This window comes from Silurus aristotelis (genome assembly GCF_946808225.1).
Source record: "Silurus aristotelis genome assembly, chromosome: 11".
In the NCBI taxonomy this organism is placed as follows: Eukaryota; Metazoa; Chordata; class Actinopteri; order Siluriformes; family Siluridae; genus Silurus; species Silurus aristotelis.
Window position 1 is genome coordinate 8,166,599 of NC_139584.1, and position 22,355 is coordinate 8,188,953.

General features: G+C 36.7%; 1 protein-coding gene across 3 annotated transcripts in view; it reads right to left on the reverse strand.

The window, feature by feature from the left end:
- Nucleotides 1–22,355, reverse strand: part of celsr3 (cadherin, EGF LAG seven-pass G-type receptor 3) — a 60,706-nt gene that overhangs the window by 31,894 nt on the left and 6,457 nt on the right. For all 3 annotated transcript variants that reach the window (XR_014535898.1, XR_014535899.1, XM_083555298.1), the window contains exons 2-10: nucleotides 14,789–15,126; nucleotides 12,780–13,068; nucleotides 4,704–4,926; nucleotides 3,767–3,882; nucleotides 3,393–3,481; nucleotides 3,065–3,222; nucleotides 2,053–2,216; nucleotides 1,495–1,620; nucleotides 642–811 (exon numbers count right to left, since the gene is read on the reverse strand). Coding sequence is in view for 1 of the 3 variants with exons in the window: in XM_083555298.1 (XP_083411424.1) it covers nucleotides 642–811; nucleotides 1,495–1,620; nucleotides 2,053–2,216; nucleotides 3,065–3,222; nucleotides 3,393–3,481; nucleotides 3,767–3,882; nucleotides 4,704–4,926; nucleotides 12,780–13,068; nucleotides 14,789–15,126 (1,673 nt within the window). In the remaining 2 variants the exon portion in view is untranslated. The remainder of the gene's footprint in view (nucleotides 1–641; nucleotides 812–1,494; nucleotides 1,621–2,052; nucleotides 2,217–3,064; nucleotides 3,223–3,392; nucleotides 3,482–3,766; nucleotides 3,883–4,703; nucleotides 4,927–12,779; nucleotides 13,069–14,788; nucleotides 15,127–22,355) is intronic.

The window sequence follows — 22,355 nt, forward strand, 5'->3', positions numbered from 1 at the left end:
GGAACAGTGGTGAACCGGCGACAGGGTCATAAAGTGCCAAGGTTCATTGATGCACATAGGGAGCGAAGGCTGGTGGAGCTACTGTAGGGAGGCAAAGAGGAGCTACTGTAGCTCAAATTGCTGAAGAAGTTAATGCTGTTAATGCTTGATGGGTCAGGACGAACAAATGAACGAACTAAGTAACTAACTAACTAACTAACTAATGAATACACAAATTTAGGTAAGCTCAATAAAAAATTGTTTAATAAAATAAAGGCCAAACATTTCCATCATGAGTATATAAAATATGATAAACAGCTGAGCTATAATAAAGTCAGAATGACAGATGCTTATAAGCCTGTAACAAAAGGAGCATTTTTTATGGGCTCTGTTCTCTATTTACAGTCTCACTTGCTATCAGGAGAATATCTGAATGGAATGTGTGTGTTTGTTTGTGTGTTATAAAAATTGTTTACATTGCCAGATTAAGCGATTGAGATCAGACATTTTGAAATTCATTTTGCAGCTCCATTGCTTTCAGAGCAAACTGGATGGAATGGAGAACCATAAGATAAGCAGTGGCTATACAGTAGCATTGTTTGTGTTGTGTTTGTGTGTTGCTCGATGTGTGTAGGTGTGAGAGAGAGAGTTAGTATACACACCTGAAAAACTAAGTGTGTGTACTGTTCAGCCTGTGCCTGCAGGAGTATCCCTTCTTTGGCTCGTGTGCGAAAAGCCAGTCCCATGTACCACGGCGTGCTGATGGTGACATCATTCTTCAGATCCCACAACAGTGCACTGCTACCAAGGAAACGGTGGGGGTGGGGCATCACTGTGGAGAAGAAAAAGGAGGAGGAAGAGGTGGGGTGTTTTCAGTCACCAGAGCTCTTACATGGTCATTTCAAATCAGAATGATCAGGTTTTGTCTTTTGTCGCCAGTGATCTGAATGGGATAAACTAACACTGTGAGTTTTGGTAACAGACAGTTTGATGTCTCGCCCCATGCTGAATAACGGCAAGGGATCTTGTGAATATTTATTATTTATTAAATGCACACAGTGGCAATAAAAATGAAGGGTTACGAGTTAATAAAGGGAATGTGTTTAATTTTGTTAAAGCAAACGAGACAAAAGGGATTGTAGTAAGAACACTAGCAAGAACACATTTTGAGAAAGTCTTTAAAAGCTGAAATTACTGTGACTGCTAGAAAAATGATTATCTAGTTACATGCATAAAATTTGGATTAATGTGTACAGTAGCAGAAAAAAGCCTTACGACAATAAAGAAAAAGCAACTGCTAATAAAATGTTAGAAATGTCTGGCTGGTCAGGACTAAAATCCTGTACATGTAAAAATGTGTACATGTAAAATTGTGTGTGTGTGTGTGTGTGTGTGTGTGTGTGTGTGTGTGTGTGTGTGTGTGTGTGTGTGTGTGTGTGTGTGTGTGTGTGTGTGTGTGTGTGTGTGTGTGTGTGTGTGTGTGTGTGTGTGTGTGAGAGAGAGAGACCTCCTTACCTTGGCTGCAGTCTTTGCCTCCGAACCCTAGAGGGCAATCACAGGAGAAAGTCTCCCAGCTCACTCTGCACATGCCTCCATTCTGGCATGGGTTTGACTTACAGAATGGCATTTTGGCTCTGCATCCTATCAGGAACGGGCATTAAAATGACATCATCATAAAGTACAGTGAGAGCATTTATGGCATCAAGCATTAATGCATCAGACATTTGGTAGCGATTGCTAGCTACACACACTAGGGATGGTAATATTCACCAATTCACATTGATATATAATAAATATACATAATTATTAGTAGATGCGCTATACTTTTATTCGTTAGAAAGAACTTTCGCGCCTATCTCACACTTATCTTCTTCTTCTCCCTTTCTCTCTACATTCCCCTATTCAGCATCTCTAGCATTAGCGCAAGGTATTGCATAAGACACAACACTGCTTTATATGCATCTTTAATGTATTGTATCATTGGCTATGCACATCCTTAACACACACACACACACACACACACACACACACACACACATACACATATATAAATACACACACAGAAACACACACCTGGCAGAGTGCCATTGTTAGCGACATATCCAGCTAAGTCTACAGGTCTGTTGTCAATGTGAAGATCCTTCATACAACCAGTAAATTCTCTCGTTCCGAAAGGGAAATTATCCGGAACATTCGGAACACCACCCAGAAACAACGGCCCAGTCAGGTCCAAAGATCTAAAAGAAAAGGAAGCCAGACAATGAGACACACAGACAGTGATTAGAGAGGGGAAGCTGCTTGCACATCCTGAGAATATCAGTGAGACTGCGATATATTTGCAAATGTATTTGTGAATGTAGGTATTATTGCATGTACAGAAAATCTAAAAATATGAGACCACTATAGAGAATTTTTTTTTTACAAGAATTACTAAATTTATTTGTTCTAAAACCTGTTGATCTATGTTAGATCAAATTCATATGAGTAATGTCTTAATACAAAGCTTCAATGAAAAAGAATATAGAATATTTCAAACAAAGAATATTCGACCTTTAATGCAAAGTTATAACTAAAAATATATTCAATATTACATTAATTTTATTTAAATAGTAATCAAGCATAATCTTGATTTACAATTTTTTTATTTTACTTAGACATTTGGACCCCATTGTAAATAAACTATATAAACAAGTATTGGGGCACCTGACATTTCCAGCCATATGTAGTTCTTCCCCAAACTGTCAACACAAATTTAAGGGCACACACTTGTATATGGTGTCTTTGGATGTGGTAGCACTGAATTTTCCCCTCCACTGAACTAGGAGACCCAAACCCTTTCCAGAATTGTAATGCCCCTGTGAAGAAACTCTTGTCCAACATGTCACAAATCTCCACAAAAACACTCCAAAACATCTTCCCAGAAGAGTGGAGTTTATTATAACAGGAAATGAGTACTAAATGTGAAATGGGATGTTTACAACACACATATAAATCATATGGTTATGTGTCCAAAGTGTGTGTGTGTGTGTGTGTGTGTGTGTGTGTGTGTGTGTGTGTGTGTGTGTGTGTGTGTGTGCGTGCTTACTTTTTACTGCTGCTCTGTTTGCCTTGTGCTGCACAGCTGTAGTTTCCCAACTGAAGTCCAAACCTTAGTGAGATAGCGGTGTCACAGTCGTCCACACTCACTACAGCCACCTTCTCATCAGAAGGACCCTGCACCTCACCATTCACACTCCGCTTCGGCTGTAACAATATACACACACACACACACACACACACACACACACACACACACACACACACACACACACACACACACACAAAAACACATACACAAATATTAACTATGCTGACAAACATAAAATGACTATATTGTATATATGTGTCATTTTTCTATACAAACACACACTAACCTTGTTATAGTAGTGGATATGGACCGTGTGCCAGTTCCCATCGCTCACACCTCCCGGCAGGTAGGGGCTCACCTGTGTGGATGATTCACCTGAACCAAGACCACACACAGGTTAACAAGTAGCGAATAATGGTTAATATGGTTAATAATGAAAAAATGTGTTTGTTACACAATTATGACACAATATTACAATACTGACTATGTACATAAAATGGCATGCATTCAATGGCTTAAACACACTTTTTAGCCAATCAGAATCAAGCATTCAGACACACACACACACACACACACACACACATTCACACCAATACCTAAAACATTTGCTGCTAAATAAATCCCTGTTTTGCACACACCCATACACACACAAATACACACCTGTGGAGTATTTCAGCACCACCTGACCATCCAGTATTTCTAGAGCCAGGAAGTCATGCTTTTCGTTAAAGCGACCATTATAAAACAATAGCCCGCTATTCTTTAGAGTGGCAAACCTGTAAAGAAAGCACACACACACACACACACACACACACACACACACACACATACACACACACACACACACACACACACACACACACACACGATAATGAACAAGTTATATTGAAAATAAATGTGTGTACATGTGTGCGTGTTGAAACAATAGAATATTTTTTGGGCATGTCTCTGGAGGAACATGGAAAGGAGATTGTATTGACTAAAAATGCCACATGCACTTGTATTGTTTGTGTGTTTGTGTGTCTGAAAGACACAGCAGGTAATATTGAAAAAAAAAGGTTAATAAAGGTAGGAAAAGCATGAGATAGAGTTGAAATAGGAAAACTGGAGTGTTGTAGGCTCTAGGGAGAGGAGATTGAGTGCTGCTCTTTTCCCGCTATTGTTGGCATTTACTAAATAAAATATCAATGCTTTAAATATCATGGGGATATAAAAACATATGTTATACACAAGGGCATACATTACATGCCCTTGCTTCCACAGCAATGAAATTCTGACCAATAACAGAGAAACAGCCTGAATATAGCACTCACAGAATGTCAGAGATAAACACAATGTGATGATGAAAGAATCGAGAGAGGCTGGATGAAAGAAATAGAAAGTGCAGGAGGAGGCGCTTTAAATGAAATCTAAAAGAAAAAAAGAGCAGTAGAAAGAAAACTAGGAAGGTATTGCATCTCTTCACATCTATTTACAAGGCATGCTTTATCTCTCTTTATCTCAAATCTCATTGTATTAGACCCCAGTTTAACTTAAACAAAACAGATATTATATTGTGAATGGGTATGCATTTGTGTGTGCATGCATCTGGACTCACGAGAGAGAGATGGACAGGTGAAATCTCTGTCGCAGTCCACTGAACATGATGAAAGATTTGGGAGGGAAGGAGCGAGTGCTGATGGCACAGTAAGGTTTCTCGTAGCCGCCCTGTGGACATTCGCATCGAAAACCTCCGCCTGAAAGCTCGTGGCAAGTCCCGCCGTTACGACACAAACCAGCTACACAGCGGCCTGTGCGCCGGTCGAATTCACAGCGTTCACCTGTGAGGAGAGGACAACATTAGCCATATACACACATATACACACACATATACACACACATATATATATATATATATATATATATATATATATATATATATATATATATATATATATATATATATATATATATATATATATATATATATACACAGAGGACATGCATTCACACATATACACACAAAACCAGTGGGGTTTCTGAGCTTGTATTTTATATTATATATTTTTTTATATATGTATTTATATTATATAACGTATTTTACATTATATAACATTGTATACTCAAATTATATATATATATATATATATATATATATATATATATATATATATATATATATATATATATATATATATATACTTATTTACCAAAATTTGAGCTAAAGTATAATTTAATTGTATAATTAAACAATGTTAATTGTTAAAAGCGCTACACAAATTAAAAGGAACTGAATTGAATTTAACTGAAATTTGAGGGTTCTTGAAAACATTTGACACTTTTTTTAGCTACTGTAATGAGTAAAACTAGAATGGTAAATGTTACTGCGGTATAATATAAGAGCAATGAAACACTGCAGGAGATGTTATATGTCTGTCTGTCTGTCTGTCTGCCTGTCTGCATCTCTGTCTGCCTGAAATTTTGTGTCTGTCTGTCTGACTTTTTGTCTGTGTGTTTGCCCGCCTATCTCTCTATATGTCTGTCTGTCTGTCTGTCTGTCTGTCTGTCTGTCTGTCTGTCTGTCTGTCTGCCTGCCTTTTTGTCTGTTTGCCTGACTGGTTGACTTTTCGTCTGTTTGTCTGTCTGTAAGTCCTTAATTCTGTCTATGTGTCTGTCTGACCTTCTAAACACAAAAAAGGACAACAGATTTGTTTTTCGACTATCTTTTCCTGTTTATCCATTGATCCATCCTTCCGTCTTCCATCTGTCTATCACTGACACTTTTTCTGTCTTGACTTTTGAAGTGTATCCTTCAGTCTGTCTGTCTATCTCTGTGTTTATCTGTGTATCCTCTTTGTCCTTATTCCACTTTTCTTTGTCTTGAGCTTTCCTACAGCCTGTTGACTTCCCACAGCCTGGTTTTCCCTCTGGTTGATTAGCTTTTGTAGGAAAAGGCAATTTATGCTTTTGCAGACATGCAGATCTGCTCCTGGAGGCGGTATGATTCTGTGCCGAAGGTTGGCTGAGCATTGATATTACGCTGCTACAACATGTGGTTGATAAACCTCTGGAGGCAGTTATTGTAAGTAAGTCAAATAACATGTATGTACCCAGACAGGCAGACAGACAGACAGACAGACATAGAGACACACACACACACACACACACACACACACACACACACACACACACACACACTCTGGTGTGTGATCTGATGCCCTGTGGTGATCATGTGCTTTAACCTTCAGCCCCTCCCCCTACACACTCATACTGATCCCCAACACATACAAAATCCTCCCTGTGGCGCTGTGCTCCTCCTGCCAACTGGTGCTGTGGTCCTACATAATGCACACACACATACACACGTGCATAAAAGCAGACAAAACACACATACACACACCCATACAGCTTCAGGAGACAGACAAAAAAAAAAACAAAGACAAACACCTACCACACACAGACAAGGTAACACCACTTAAACCCAGCCCACGGCAAATACGCAACGATTTAGCAAACGCACACACATAAGTGCACCCCATGGGGGACAAAGGAATAAATCATTTTCCATCACTCTCTATCACTCATCACCATTTCAGCTACTCAAATACAACATCGTTTTATTAGGCAGCCAATCTAACGCTTTTAATATAAATACAAATAAATGTTGAAATGGGGTAAAAAATAAAAAAGAGGATTTACTAGTCTGTGTGTGTGTGTGTGTGTGTGTGTGTGTGTGTGTGTGTGTGTGTGTGTGTGTGTGTGTGTGTGTGTGTGGCAAACCATGGCCACTGGATCCTCCCAAATCCAATAAAACTATTACCCAAAATAATACAGTCATAGACTCAAATCAGGCAGGCTACCAGAAGCAGGAGCAGTAGCAGTAGCAGTGTGTCTGGTGAATGTGTTCTGTTAGTGCTGCACATGACGCAGAGCTAGATGAAGCACCAGATCCCTCCTCCAGTTTCCCCAACAGCTCTGTTGTGCAAAGCATCACATCTGTAATCCAATCCTGGCTACCCAAAACCCTGTTCCATAAAGCCATGATCTAGACAGGGTGATCTACAGCTTCTTCAGATAAACAGCTACCAAGTGTGCTGTGGGTTAAATCAGCAAGAAATGCACTAAAACATGCAGTGTGTCTGAAAGTGTTTGGACCATCATGATCCACCAGATCAGATTAAATATCCTTGGCACAAATCTTTTGAGCTGAACACACTTTTGAGATGAACACTGCCCTTCCAAAAATATTCCCTTTATTGATGTTTTACTAATGGTAGTGGAGAGAGCTGTCCATCATGCCACTCTTAAAATTCCCAAATGAGAGTTGGAAGTGCAAAGACCTTAACAAGAGCGTCATTTTCATCCATATCAAATCCTTTGGTGGACTGTAGATGAGGTCAGAGTCATTGAGGGATCACTCCTATCAGATTTGAAAAATGTTTCATCAGAAATAATGGAGGTCAGAAGAACTTTGTATTGATTTGTATTGGTTCTATTTAAGGAAAGAAGTGCAGCCAAGCAATGCCAGCAAAAAATACCCTCCACAGCATAAAGGTAACGACAGTGGAAGAGATGTCTCCAGTGGCTGGTATGAAAAGCAGAGTATTTCAGAACATGCATGAAGTTGACTCACTGCTTTTATAGCCCGTAATTCTATACAGCAGAAAAACAAACAAAAATTTTTTTTGCCGTTTAGGTGAGGTTAGGATGGGTTTTGGTTAAAGACGTTTTTGATTTAATACATTTATTTTTTCAAAAATATCTCAGAATCTCAGACTCAGAGTAAACACATTAAGCCATCTTTGATAACATAATGGAATTTTTGATTCACCTACATCTAAAAAACTCAGATAAACACTTGTTGTCCTGCACAGCATAGTGGGTCTAAATCTAAGACCTGTTGCTATCATAAACTATTCCTTTGAAATTATCGTATCTCTGTCTTCAATAAAGCAATTCTTCTCTTGATTTTTTTTTATTTATTACATTTTCTTGTCCAACAAAGACTCTTTATTCCACTGGAGTGTTAGAGTTGGTGCTTAGTTACTTTAGTTTCCACGGTTACGAACTAAATCTGGGTTTGCTCTGTAGCTGTTGTCGCTTAAAGTCTTTATTATCTCAGGATAAAAAAAATAATAAATAAAAAAAAACAGTTTAAAAATATTTCCTTGAGTTTAATTCTGATCTAAGGACGGACCATAAATCTTTTTTAAAGCATGTGCAATCAACAGGCCTTACATGACAACATGATAGTGTATCTAGCAGACAAAGCATTATATATACATGAACTAAAAAACAAGAAAACACCAGATAACTCGATATACATGACTAAAGTACCTCCAGTCTTGCCAGTAAAATTGTGGCGAGGCAGAACGAGGGACAAAGCTATGAGGACAGAAATAAAGAGACAAACAAAGACCAAGCATAAAGCCTCACCGACAGCGACACAAAGCAATTACGATAAAACATTTTACTCTGACAGCTACCGTGCACAAAGCACTTAGAGACACACACACCTCCCTATTCACAGAGCACTTACACACACATATGGGCATGTGGAAAAATGCACAGAATATCTGACTACACTTTTCTGGTTGTGTCTCTGAAGGAAGTAACAATCCAACCATTACAAAAATCCATCCTCGAAAAAAAAGTAGTATTTTTAGAATCTTAGGCAAGGTCTTTAGCTCAGAATGCTCACTCGCACACATACACACACACACACAAACCTGCACTTGCACAACTGCTCTCCTTTCGCCTAAGAAATCAGCTCAAACACATGCACTTGCCTGATAACTCTATGTATGTTCTGCTTGACCAAAAAATGATGCAACACAATTTTCCAATAACACCAAATGCGCTTACTCACCCAATGTTGTTAAGAAGCAATGACAATTTGTCTCACCAACAATTTACAAAAATGTCCTCTTTAAACAAGGGGCTACGCCTGGGGTGACTGACAATGCAAGTGGGAATTAGGAAATAATTCCATATATCTAATGGCTATGACAATCGAAATGTAAGTACTAGAAACCATGTCTGTAGTGTTAAGGGATTTTAGATACTGCAAGTGTTCGGTCAATCTCTGCTCCACTTTGCTTCAAATAGAAAAGTTCAGAATTTAATCATAGCTTAAAAATAAATAAATAAAACTGCTTGTGTCTCAAACACAGTAACCATAGTAACAGCAACACTTCAGATGTCCAAGTCCAAAAAAAGACTGTGGTATTATAGGCTACATTTCAAGGACAGAAATATTTGACCATATACTGTAAAAAATATTTCACTATTTCGTCATGTATTATTCCAAGCTAAATTTTGTGTGACCGAGCTTCGAATTCTCAATGAATGTACATTACATTATATATTTTTCAGATTTTCTGATCTTTAAAAAATGGAAAATGGAGACACATTTTTCTTCATTTTTCCTAAACTTTGCATTGGAATGTGGTTCACTATGGTGCACATGCATTTCTAACATGCAGTACAGGCAAGATACCTTTATATCATTATCTGGTACAACCATTATACATACTATAATCTCTTTTTAACACTCTGTCTGTACCTACACTTACACTTACCTACACCTTTGTTTGCCATAGCATGTGACTGCCTAATGTGAATTTTTATAGATTGCCTAATGAATCACATGCTTGTTGTATACTTTTTTTTGTATTATATATTATATATTATCCATAAATTAATTTTTTCTGTAAAACCTACAGAAAAACGTTTAAGTAATGGGCAGGGCGATATGGCAAAAATATGCCATTTAAAGACATTTCTATGCTCCATAATGTGTATAATGGGATCAAAAACCTAAAATTACATAACTTTAAAATTAAAAGTGACAATATTTTTATTTAATGGGGAAAAAAATTTATTTATTCTTTAGTCATCTAAAAACTTTAATGATAATAATCATCATCATCATCATCAGTAAATGTGCATTAAAATGTGTATTGAAATGTATATGTGTATTGAACATGCCGGGCTACAATAAATATCATAATATAAAGTTTGTACTGGTATAAAACTATAAATTATGATATACAGTATATATATATATATATATATATATATATATATATATATATATATATATATATATATATATATATATATATATATATATATATGAAGCAAGTGGAAGGGATCACACCTGTGCATAGTTTTACTAATGAGTATTCTCTGGTTAAAACATTAAAATAGAGAGAGGAAAAGCTTCAGACTTCAGAGCAATGTGTGTATATAAGTGTGTGCATTAAAAGTAAACATACAGGCTTGCAAAAAATAGCTTTAATTAGCTATGCTTTGCTTTCAATTTTTAAGCAAAGCATATCTAATTAAAGCTATTTTTTGCAAACCTGTATGTTTCTCTCCCATTTCTTCCTCCTTCAGCCAGCGAGCTTTCCACAATATACTATGCACTCAGGCATTAAACTTAAGCACTAACTCTGTGAGTAACATTAAGCAGGCCACCACTTCACTAAAACTTTTCACTCTCTCTCTTCATTCTTTTTGTCATCCCCTTCCTCTCTCTCTCTCTCTCTCTCTGTTTCCTGCCCCTCTTTCTTCACATGTACACTTTGTTCCTCTCCCTTCTTCTCCCCTGTGGTGTGTGTGTTTTGCTATTTATACTCTCTCTTTTATTCCCGTGATGTTTAATTCATCAAAGACCCTGCTTACCCGACAGGCAAAGAAAAATCCCCCCCCTTCTTTCACACATTACATGACCCCCAGGGGAACCCCATCTGCCCCCACCTTCATCCTCTCTGTCCCCTTCTCTCTGATCTTTCCTTGTCTCTGTCTCCGTACCCGTCATCTTTCCTACACTTTCTCCTGTCCTCTGCATATCATTTCCATCTCAACAATCTGCATCTCTGCTTCACAGTCGTTCTGCTTCATTACTTTTCTTCACATTGCGCTCAGTGCTCAGTTTGTCCTTTTACTCTTCCCATAACTGATTTTACGCTTTCCTTTCATTCCCTCCTCCTCCTACAGAAGCCACTCTGACACTCCTCCACCTCTTTATTATATTAATTGTCCATTAATTTGTCCTTTTTCCTCCCTCTTTGTGTGTTTCACTCAATCTTTAATGTCTTTGGTGTTTTTTAGGAGATGTTCATATTTTCAAAATACGTGTTAATAAGTCCATGTTTTTCTCATAGGGTCTCAGGAATAATGTGCCAAAATATTGCTTTATTTGAAATATTAAACAATAAGATATATTTATTCAAAAACGATGAAAATAAAGCAGAAAAACTAGTAGTAGTAGTAGTAGTAGTAGTAGTAGTAGTAGTAGTAGTAGTAGTAGTAGTAGTGGTGGTGGTAGTGGAAGTAGTAGTAGTAGTAGAAGAGGAAAAGAAGATGGTCTGGGAACACTGGTTGTAAGATGAAAATAGACCGTGGGTAAGACACCAGTCCCCATCACCAGGCACCATACACAGATACGGACACATGCACATATTCACACCTAGGGGCAGAGCCATTCCACCTATCTGTGTGTTTCTGGGAGGTAAATGAAAACACAAAAACCCAGAGGGAACCCACACACATATCCACAGAAACTCCACATAGATTATCAGCCAACCCTGAAGCTATAAAACTGCAATACTTTCAAAACGCACATTAATATTTCATCGCCTTAGATCGACATAGCTGGTTTTCTTATATTAGTTGCATGAGGTTTGCATAAAGTCTTGAATTTCTCAGTGTGTGACACGATGTGGCTTGTTACTATAGTGTCATGATACTCTTATTGTATTTTATTCCCGAATGCCACAATATTTAGCCAATGATTACTCTTTACCCATTAAAGGGTATCTATATCAGGGTATCATTTTTGTCCATCTATAGTTACACTATAAAGTGTTTGAATTTGGTCTGCTTGTAAAGAATCTGCATAAACCGATCAACACTTTTGGTAAAATTTAATCTGGAGATTAAAATCTAAGTTTACATCGCATAATTGTTGAATGTTTCAGGAATAATTTGGATCATCTGATTTTCAGACAACAGCCTGTGGAGGCCAGAGTTGTAGGATTGTTGTTTTTTTTGGTATTCCCGGAAGACAGAAATAGGACAGCATGTCTCATATCTTCTCTCTCAGACCGAAAAACTGTTAAGTATTAAATCAGTCTACAAGGGTTTCCATTTTACATTCTATATTCAAGTCTGTTTAGCAAATTTAAGCGGATTTACTTACTTACAGTTCTGTTTAATAGCTTCATAATATCCTTAGCAGTGATTATTATACATTTTTCATCATTAGGCAACATGTGGCACTCTGGAGACTGAATGAGAGAGAGATTCTTGTGGAGGCTGTGCTGGCACAGTTCAGTAACATGATTTTGGTCATTTGCATTTAGTAAAAGAAATTTGTTTTGGAGTTGTAGTATGATACTATGCAGAAACCAAGGACTAGATATTGAAGACCAAAAAAATCAATCAGAGATAGTCTGCACGCACAAATGAAGAAATAGTATTTTACTGAGCCACCTTCTATTTATACGATCTGTGCCGTAATTTCAAATATCAGCATCCCTTTTCCCTCATTATCATGCCTGCTTTTCATCCTGTATCTCATTTAGAACTGCTACACTCCCTCTGACTGTGCTAACTAATGAACATGAATGTGCCCTGAAGCCAAACTTGGACCCAAAATATATATAAACCTAATGTGCACACTTACCTGTATAATTCTCTCTACAGACGCAGGTGTATCCTCCCTCCCTGCGTGCACACACTCCTCCATTCAGGCAAGGATTTGAGTAGCACATGTTAATCTCGATCTCGCAATAATCCCCAGCGAAGCCGGGAGGACAGCGGCAGCGCAGGCCTGCGATTGGGTGGATGGGCCGGAACAACATGGAGGGTGAGGAGATAAAAGGGGCGGAGCTATTGAAGCGCAGGACGCTGATACACTTCATGTAGTTTTGACACGGCTCACGCAAACACACGTTATCATCAAACGGCAGCACCTGCAGATAGCAACAAAGGAGTTAGAAAAGTGTGTGAGTGTTTGGCTAAGATAAAAAACATTCCTTGTCCTGTTGTACGATTTGGTCTTTTTTCCCTTGAGTCATGTGTCTAGTTATTTGTGAGATCACTATTTCTGAGTCTGTGATTTCAGTATATTTAGTATTTAACAAGAAAATATCCACTATTTTATATTGGGGGAGTGATAGCTCAGTGTTTAAGGCGGTTACTAATCGGAAGATCGGGGGTTCAAGCCCCAGTATTGCAAAAACTGACACTCTTGGGCCCTTGAGCAAGGCCCTTAACACTCTGTGCTCCAGGGGCGCCATATCATGGCTGAGCCTGCGCTCTGACCCCAACTTCTGAGCAAGCTGGGATATGTGAAGAATAAATTTCACTGTGCTGTAATGTATATGTGACAAATAAAAGCTGTTCTATGCTCTTAAAAAAAAAGATTATTTGTGTTTAAAACATTCAGGTTTGCAAATGGTTTTATAAAACACTTCACCCTAACCTTACTAACCCTAACCCTAACCCTAACCCTAACCCACCATCACTAATTAGATTTGAGTGTAAAACCTTTACTTAAGGTTATGCCAGGTAAATAAAACATACCATAATAAGTATACCTTGGTTTCACAAAGAGAGGGTTGCTAACTCCAACAAAGATGATAAAAGCATTATTGCTTACTAGATATTCTTAACTACCAAGAGGTTTTGTACTAACTAAATGATCTAACAACATTTGTAAGCTAGCTGTCACAGGTTGGTCTTGCTGGGATTCATGCTAATGAGGTCAGTGTTGCTAATCAATTGTCGCTGTAATGTTCCAACTAGCTAAGAAATCATGAGCTAAATAAGTATGTACTTTACTGGCTAACACAAAACTAGAAATGCCATATAAAACCACATGATAAGCCACATAACTTCAATATTTTTTAAAAGATACAGCAACTAGTTGTTACAAAATATGTTTATTGATTTTAGCTTCATTATCGAAATATTTCTTGAGTCAGCTTTCATGTCTTTTCTACTTATGCAACTTTAAACTGCTTGAAATTGTTTAATGAATCTCACAAGGTACTGTAGAACAAATCCATTTTTATTAGGCCACAGGGCTGGTAAATTCTTGATTTTTAAAAAGTGTTGATTTATTGTAGCAGCCGTGCCACAACTTCATATAAACAGGCTAATGAATTATTATTTATAGAAATGGTTAATAAGAGTGATGGATCTTTCTTTAATAACTGAACATTAGTAACTATTGGCAAATTATTGTGTGGTATAAGAGGTCTAAAACACTATTCTTAATAAATGATCATCAGAACAAATTTCATTCCTTACTCAAAGGAAATGTTTTAAGTTTCTATATCTCTATGTGTAACTGTGTGTTAATAGTGACTATGCTTTTGCTTGGTTACAATACCACAAAGTCAATGTAAAACTCACACAGACACAACAGCAAAATAACGATTTATAGTGTTTTTGAGCATATTGTGAACACATTGCGACCACCCTTTTTTTATGGAAATAAGTAGAAAGTATAATCATATTTTATATCAAAAAGTGCAATATTGACAAAAGGTCATATTTTCTATAAGTTTTGTTTCCTCTATTGAAACGAGTTTCTACAATACACTGATGAATAAACTGATGAATTCTGAGCAATATTGGTCTCAGACTTTTGTGCCCCACTGTATGTGTACCTAAATTGTCACTTACCTGCATCTGAGTGAGCATATTCAACTTTGGTCTGTTGAGATAGAGCTGTTCCTCCAGTGCATCTGAAGGGAAAAACTGTCCCCCAGGCAATGCTGCTGAAAAGCTGACATTCAGCACTCGCTCTGCTTCGGCATCCGGCTGCACATTGAAAACAAACACATCCGCCGGCGCAACTGACAGCACGGATGACACGCCTTCCAGGAAGTCGGCGAGCAACGGAGACAGGAACTGCTCCTGGGACATATTTTGAAGTCTAACAGTAACGCTGCTGCTTAGCATGTTCTCAGTGATGATCAGGACCCTCAGCTCACACTGAGCGCTAATGCTGTGAACACCGTCTAAAGGGGAAGAGAGCAAAAAAAGTAATGCAGCAAAATCAGTGTCAAGCTTCTGATAAATCAACCATCATAAACCATCATAACCATCATAAAATGCACATCTGAGCATGCTGAGGTTATAACACTTTGTTTTGAATCTATTTAATGGTTTCTGAATTAAATAATAGATTGACAAAGTTACACAGATATAAATACACAGATGTCCTGATTCTGTTATCTTTTATCCCCATCAAAGTTATATGCTATGAATATGCAGATTAGAAACGTTCCCTGAATTAACGTATTCTACAATTTTGACACATTTTCCAGTACTGAGAAAAAATCAGAAAACACCTTTGGTTGAAACTCACTTATAAAATCGGCAGAACTATTGAAAATACATTAATTCTTTAGTCAAGAATAATGTAAATATACGAAACCACTGGATAGCTAGATCGATAGGTCTATAAAAACAGTACCTTGGATGGATAGAAAGATATAAATGTAAAGATATAGGCGAATGTATTGGGACACCTGCGTTTTCCACCATATGGGGTCCTTCCCCAAACTGTTACAACAATGTTGGAGGCACACGATTGTATCAGATGTCTCTTGATGTGAGCGCATTAAATTTAAACTAGACTCAGACCTCAAGACCCAGACCTGTTCCAGCATAACAATGCCCCTGTTCACAAAACCAGCTTCATTCATATATGCTTTACATGGGTTGGTGTAAAAGACCTGAAGTGGCCTGCTATACAGCCCTGACCTCAACCCTACTGAAAACGTTTGGGAGGAATTGGAGCACTGACTGCACCCCAGGCCTTCTCACCTCACCTAAATTACCACTGAAAGAACACAAATCTCCCAATCCAAAATCTACCATCTTTCGAGATGATTGGAGGATATTATGTCAGGAAATGGGTACTAAATGTGAAATGAATGTTTGAAAAGCACAAACAAATCTGCCTACTGGCAGATTTCCATATAATGGGTGGGTGGATGGATGGATGGATGGATGGATGGATGGATGGATGGATGGATGGATGGATGGATGGATGGATGGATGGATGGATGGATGGATAGATAGATAGATAGATAGATAGATAGATAGATAGATAGATAGATAGATAGATAGATAGATAGATAGATAGATAGATAGATAGATAGATAGATAGATAGACAAGGAATACTGTTAAACCTTACAAGTGATGAGTTGCTTCAGAAATAATTATTTGGTAGAACTATAGTAGCCGTAGAAGGCAAGAACACAAAAAAAAACATGAGTGACTGTTTAATTTCTTTTTATATGGATTAATTTCTTTACATCTGTATGATTGAATCCTTCAGACATGGTATTTTTATGTTTTGTTGATGTGGACATTTAAACATGTATGTACTGGTTCCATCTGTGACAGATGATGTAATGTGAACTAAGACGTACACTTGCTCAATGCTTTTTTGGAGGGTTAACAGTTCTAGTTTTAATTTGGAACCTTTTGTGCAAAGGAAACCCTCTGTACAAGAGCTTTCTTACAGAAACAAACCAGAAGAACCTTTTAGAAGAATCTTTTTTTTCCTTTTCTGAAGGTAAGTTACCAGAATTCCCATTACAGAGTAATATATGAAGCATTTATTTACAGAAACCAATAATTGCCCTTTGGCATCCATTATAAGTGAGTTTCCAGTCTCCCAGTCTTCTGCTGTTTCCTCAGTACAGGGAAATACATCCCAGAAGTAATGGTGCAAACTCTACAGATGCATCATGTAAAGATTAGGTTGGGAAAAAAAAGCTTGGGTATTCATCTCAAGCCAAATTACCCAAAGATCCAGAATTTTACCACATAAAAACAACACATTGTTCCTGTGGAGAGCAATTAGTGATTCAAAGCCCTATTTTTTTTTTATTTTTTGCTTTCTGTGTGATAAAGAACACTTTTAATCCCAAGGTAGCAAAGGAACATGCGGAAAAGAAATGTCATATGCAACTTTAATGGAACTCGATGGAGATACGAAGAGAGTAGGGGAATTATAGAAGAGGAGAGCAATAATATGATTGAACCAAAAAGGAAATAGGGGATAAGGAATGATTGAAAGAATAGTATGAAGAAATGAAAGCAAAAAAAAAGAGAGAGAGTTAGGGAGTGTGGTGTGGGGGAGGGAAGATGTGGCAGCTGGTTTTATTACAGGATTATGGGGACTGACTCCCTGTTGACCTCTTGCTCGCACACACACACACACACACACACACACACACACACACACACATAAACAGGCACACACAAAATGATGGTAAAAGAGTTAATACAATTTCTCCTGGTTTACCCGGTCTTTCGCATAAAATCAGGCTAATATACACAAATGAATACAGTTAATACTTATAATCATATAATACCATAAATATATTAGACATGGAGATTAAATCTGCAAATTATACCTTATTACAGACTAATATGCATAATGTGTCACACATCATACAAAATAATAATCATAAGTATTTGTATTTGTGTGTGTGTGTGTGTGTGTGTGTGTGTGTGTGTGTGTGTGTGTGTGTGTGTGTGTGTGTGTGTGTGTGTGTACTGTATGTCTGTTTCCTGGCAAAATATCGAATCCTCGCTTATGTCATCACTAAACAAAAAGCAGATTGTTTCAGCCTGTGGTAATTACAGTGCATTAATACAGGAGTTAGCCTTATTCACAGACCAGGAGTCTGGACCTTTTCACACCTCTTTTTTTTCTTTTGTTTTCATCACTTTTGCATCACCATCACAGCTGAAGCTGGTTGTATGTGCTGAGTGTGCAAGGCAACCCCTAATGTACAGCTCTCTGTTACATAGAATATAAATTAATACTACTCTTTCTCTCTGTCTCTCTTATTCCTTTACTTCAGTGTCTCTGTTGATTATCTTCTTCCTTTCAGTCCATCTACTTTTCTTCTGTTTATCTTCCATTCTCTCTCTCCCTCTCTCTCTCGCTGTCTAACTGATTAATATTTAATAAAGCGCCTAACCCTTTCACACTAATGTAAAGTTTATTTTAGACTCTTTATACTGCTGGGAGGAAATACATGTGCGTCTGTGTGTTTGAAGTGTGCTTTATTTTTGTAGGCTTTATTTACTTGGGAAGTAAAATATTTGAAGTGTTAAGTTACAAAGAGAAAGAGAGAGAGAGAAGGAGAAAGAGAGAAAGAGAGAGAGTTCCAAAAAGGTGTAACCCAAATAATTAGTAGAGCCACTTTTCAGGTTAAGAAAATAACACATTATAAGCTGTGTTTATGTGGAAATACATGGGAAAAACTGTACAAAATAAGTTATTTGTCAGGTGCTTTTGTCACTCTTCAGTCAAAATTATGTGACTCTGACCGTATGGGCTTTTTTGAACAACTTATTCCAAATGTAGTCACTCTTTGCTGTTATAATATCCTCCACTCTCCTGGCAAGTGTTCTACTAGTTTTAGGATAGTTTTTGAAATGCTAAGGCAGTTTCTAGACATTCAGCCACAGAAAGCATAAGTGAGTTCAAGCAATAACTAGGAGCCATAGATGGTTAGCAGGTAACTACCATTTTAGTTTGTCCCAAAAATGTTCTATGCAGAACGCTCGAGTTCCTTTACAGCAAACTTGGCAAGCCATGTTTTCATAGAGCTCGCTTTGTGCATAGGGACATAGTCATGTTAGAACAGATTTGGGCTTCTTACTTGCAGAGAATAATAATCATAATGCTACACATTACAAAGACCGTGCTTCCAACATTGTAAAACAGTTCAGGAAACACTCCTGTGTAGCTGTGGTCTCAGCTGTTTGCATATGTTTGGTTATATAGTGTCCAGTCTAAGAAAACACCTGAGCATTGGTTCTCTGGTTGTCTTGAGAGTTGCCCCAGAATTGGGTAGTTCTCACTACACAGACATCTACACTAACTAAAATATATACTGTCTATTATTTTTAGCATATATTAACATCACATCTAATAGAAACATCACATCTGTCTGTTCAGCTGTAGAAATGTGAGCTCCTACTTAGTAGTATAATTATAACAGTGGATGTGTAAGTTTCCACTTTGTTTACTTAACATACACAGTGTAATAATGTATTAAAATCTCTGGTAAAAAAATAGTTTTAAACTCGGAAATCAAGTAAAATAGAATAAAGTCTTTTTTTATATTTGCTACAAGTGTGTACATACAACGAAGCTTAACAAAAGAATAGGACATCTGTCTCAAACCACACTCTTATTTTAGTTGCTCTAAATAAGATACCCTTTTGCCTAGAAAACTTAAGGATAACTTACTTTAGCGCTAATCTCAAAATGTCTCAAACGCTAGCAAAAAAAAGAATTCTGAACATACAAACCGAATACTGATAGAAGCCGGCACAATACAAACTGCTTAAATAATTACAAGTGTATATAGCAACAGATAGATTACAGTAATAAGTATGTGATTCATGCTGACATGTCTTTTAGGTGGTAAATAGTCACCTATAACTAGCCAGTATATATTTATAGAGAGTTGGATTGATGTTTATATTAATAAGAAGAGATTTTTCTTATTATAAAGTTAGTAAATGTCAAGGGTTCTGGTTGAAAGAAAAAAAAAACAAACAACTAAATAATTGTGCTTTGTATTTTTTTTTCTTATATTCTTCCTTTAATGCAGGATCCCGACTCCATGCAGTTTGATGGTTCTTTATCCTGGGAACTGTTTGTACATAAAAAAAAAAGAACCTTGCCTTTGTAGAAAGGAATCTCTTTTTTGACTAACATCCCTTTTGATTATACATTTTTTACCCTGTCTTATGATTTGCTCCTCTAGAGACCTTTACAATATTTTCATATTTTGTATGTGTACTTCAGCAATGTATCTTCAGTACTGTTTGGTTTTCCTTTTGCAGGAAATCTGTTTTGCAATTCATCACATACATAATAAACAAATATTACTCTGCTGTATTGCCCAGAGGAGTATGAGTTTGTCTTTTAAGAACTTTTATGCTCAGTGTTTGTGACTCATGCATAAAATATCTTAATAAAATGACTCATGTATTAAAAGCCTGCATTTCACCTTTATAGCTACAAACTTGCAGTTTCTATGAAGCTGCTTTTAAAGATGTCTGCAAAGGATTGATTGATATAATTCAATTCAATAGTCCTATATACTATGTAGTATTCTAGCGTCAATACTACATCAACATTCATTTCAGTAGGATTATTTTAGAGTGCTGCGTTTTGCATTTTGAATGCTATTTAGTTTAATTAAATTTTACTTATTGACTACAATGATCAACCATTGTATGTAACTCAACATAAAAATCATATTTATCGAATATGAATGAGACAATATGGGATACAATGGCAAATGGCAAAACATTTCTACTCTGCATAAATGAGCTGCATTTGTAACGTTGACCTTAAGTAGGATTCCCCAGTACTGATAAATATACCACTTATTTTGACCAGGGGGGAGAAGTTAAAAACAGAATTTGTGCTGAATTGTGAGTAACGGAGTGATAACCACTCGTTTTGTACAATTTGCTGAGTCTGCTTGCCTTTGGCCGTGTTGTTTTGTGTGCGTGTGTTTGTATAATAGATATAATGAGAAAGCGAAAAAGCTTTCATCTTGTCTTCACGCAACACATACACATCGTCCTGGATATATTACAGCAACATTAAATTAAATGCATGTACACAAACATGCACAAATCATATTAATGCACTCACAGTCCCAGATACTGACACTCATGAACAGACACGTACAGATACATGCACAGACTGTGCTCTGGTTAAGGTGATTAAGGTGTTCTTGTTTTTTTTGTTTTTTTATGTCAGTTGTACACTGAGAGCTGAATCCTCAGTAAATTAAAACAAATAGAGAAGGGAGAGGAAGGGAGGGAGAGACAGAAAAAAAAGGGGAGCGAGAAAAAGAGAGCGAGGGAAAGACAGAGAGAGAGCACACACAGAGTAATTTGGCTGGCTATATGACTTCATTAAACTTTATTTGCACACACAAATGCAGACAGTCTTCTTACCAAAAAAAAGAACCTGCAAAATCGTCTGTTTGGAGATTTTTTCAAAATATTTCCCTAATATATATATATATATATATATATATATATATATATATATATATATATATATATATATATATATATATATATATATATATTTATTTATTTATTTATTTATTTATATACAAATTCGGTAGGGGGAAGAAATGCAAAACATAAAATTGATTGTCATTTTTTTAATAACGCAGTTTATTATTTTTATTTGTGATCAACATTTAAACAGTTTACATTTACATTTTCATTTTGAATTTATAGTGCTAACGCTAGCGCTAATGATTCTTTAGCGCTTTCATGCATCCGCAAAAAATTTAATTTCCGGTAAAGAGGGACATTACATTAACTCTAGTTTCTTTTTTATACCCCTGTCAATTTTGTGTATGTTTTGAAGTTTAAAAATAATAATAAAAAACTCTACAAAGCACTGAAAGGGCCAGGTGGAGACTACACAAACTGACACAAAGTGGTCTGCCACGTTATACATTCCTGAGGAAACTCACACTCTAACTATGTTCCTTACGTAAAAATGATCGCATTTGTACAGAACCGAAAGCCCTGTAGCAAAAATGTCTTTGCAAATATGTGTGCCGTTACACCCCTAAATATATTTACAGTAAAAAGGATTTTTTACTGATATAGATATATATATATGTGTGTGTGTGTGTGTTAGTGTGTGTTAGTGTGTGTTAGTGTGTGTTTGTGTGCTTGTGTGGGCGTGTGTGTAAAACATCTCACCACAGAAAAATCCACAATATCAATGATGCATGCATTTGATTTGTACACTGATAATTGGCTAAATCACTAATAAACTATATTTGCTGCACAAACGAGAACATTACATTAAACCTTGTAACTGGAAGTGTTCTGGAAAATTTATAAAAATTTCCCAATGTGGTAAAGAAAAGCGTCAGAAAAGCATGCACATAAACATATCATGAGTCATTCTGTGGTTCAGAGGAAAGCAAAAATAAGTAGAGAGGCAATTACTGTAGTAGGTCTGATTTTCTTTTTTCCAATTTGCGTTCTCATTATAATGAAAAAATGAATTTGCCTTGAGAAACAGCGTAGCTGGTGAAAATGTTTTAAAGCATCTATGTCTTAAATGATTGATTACATACATGAAATTGTGGAAACTTCATTTTGGTGGATTTGATTAAAAATTAACTGTCCTGTTTTCCAGTTTTAAATAAA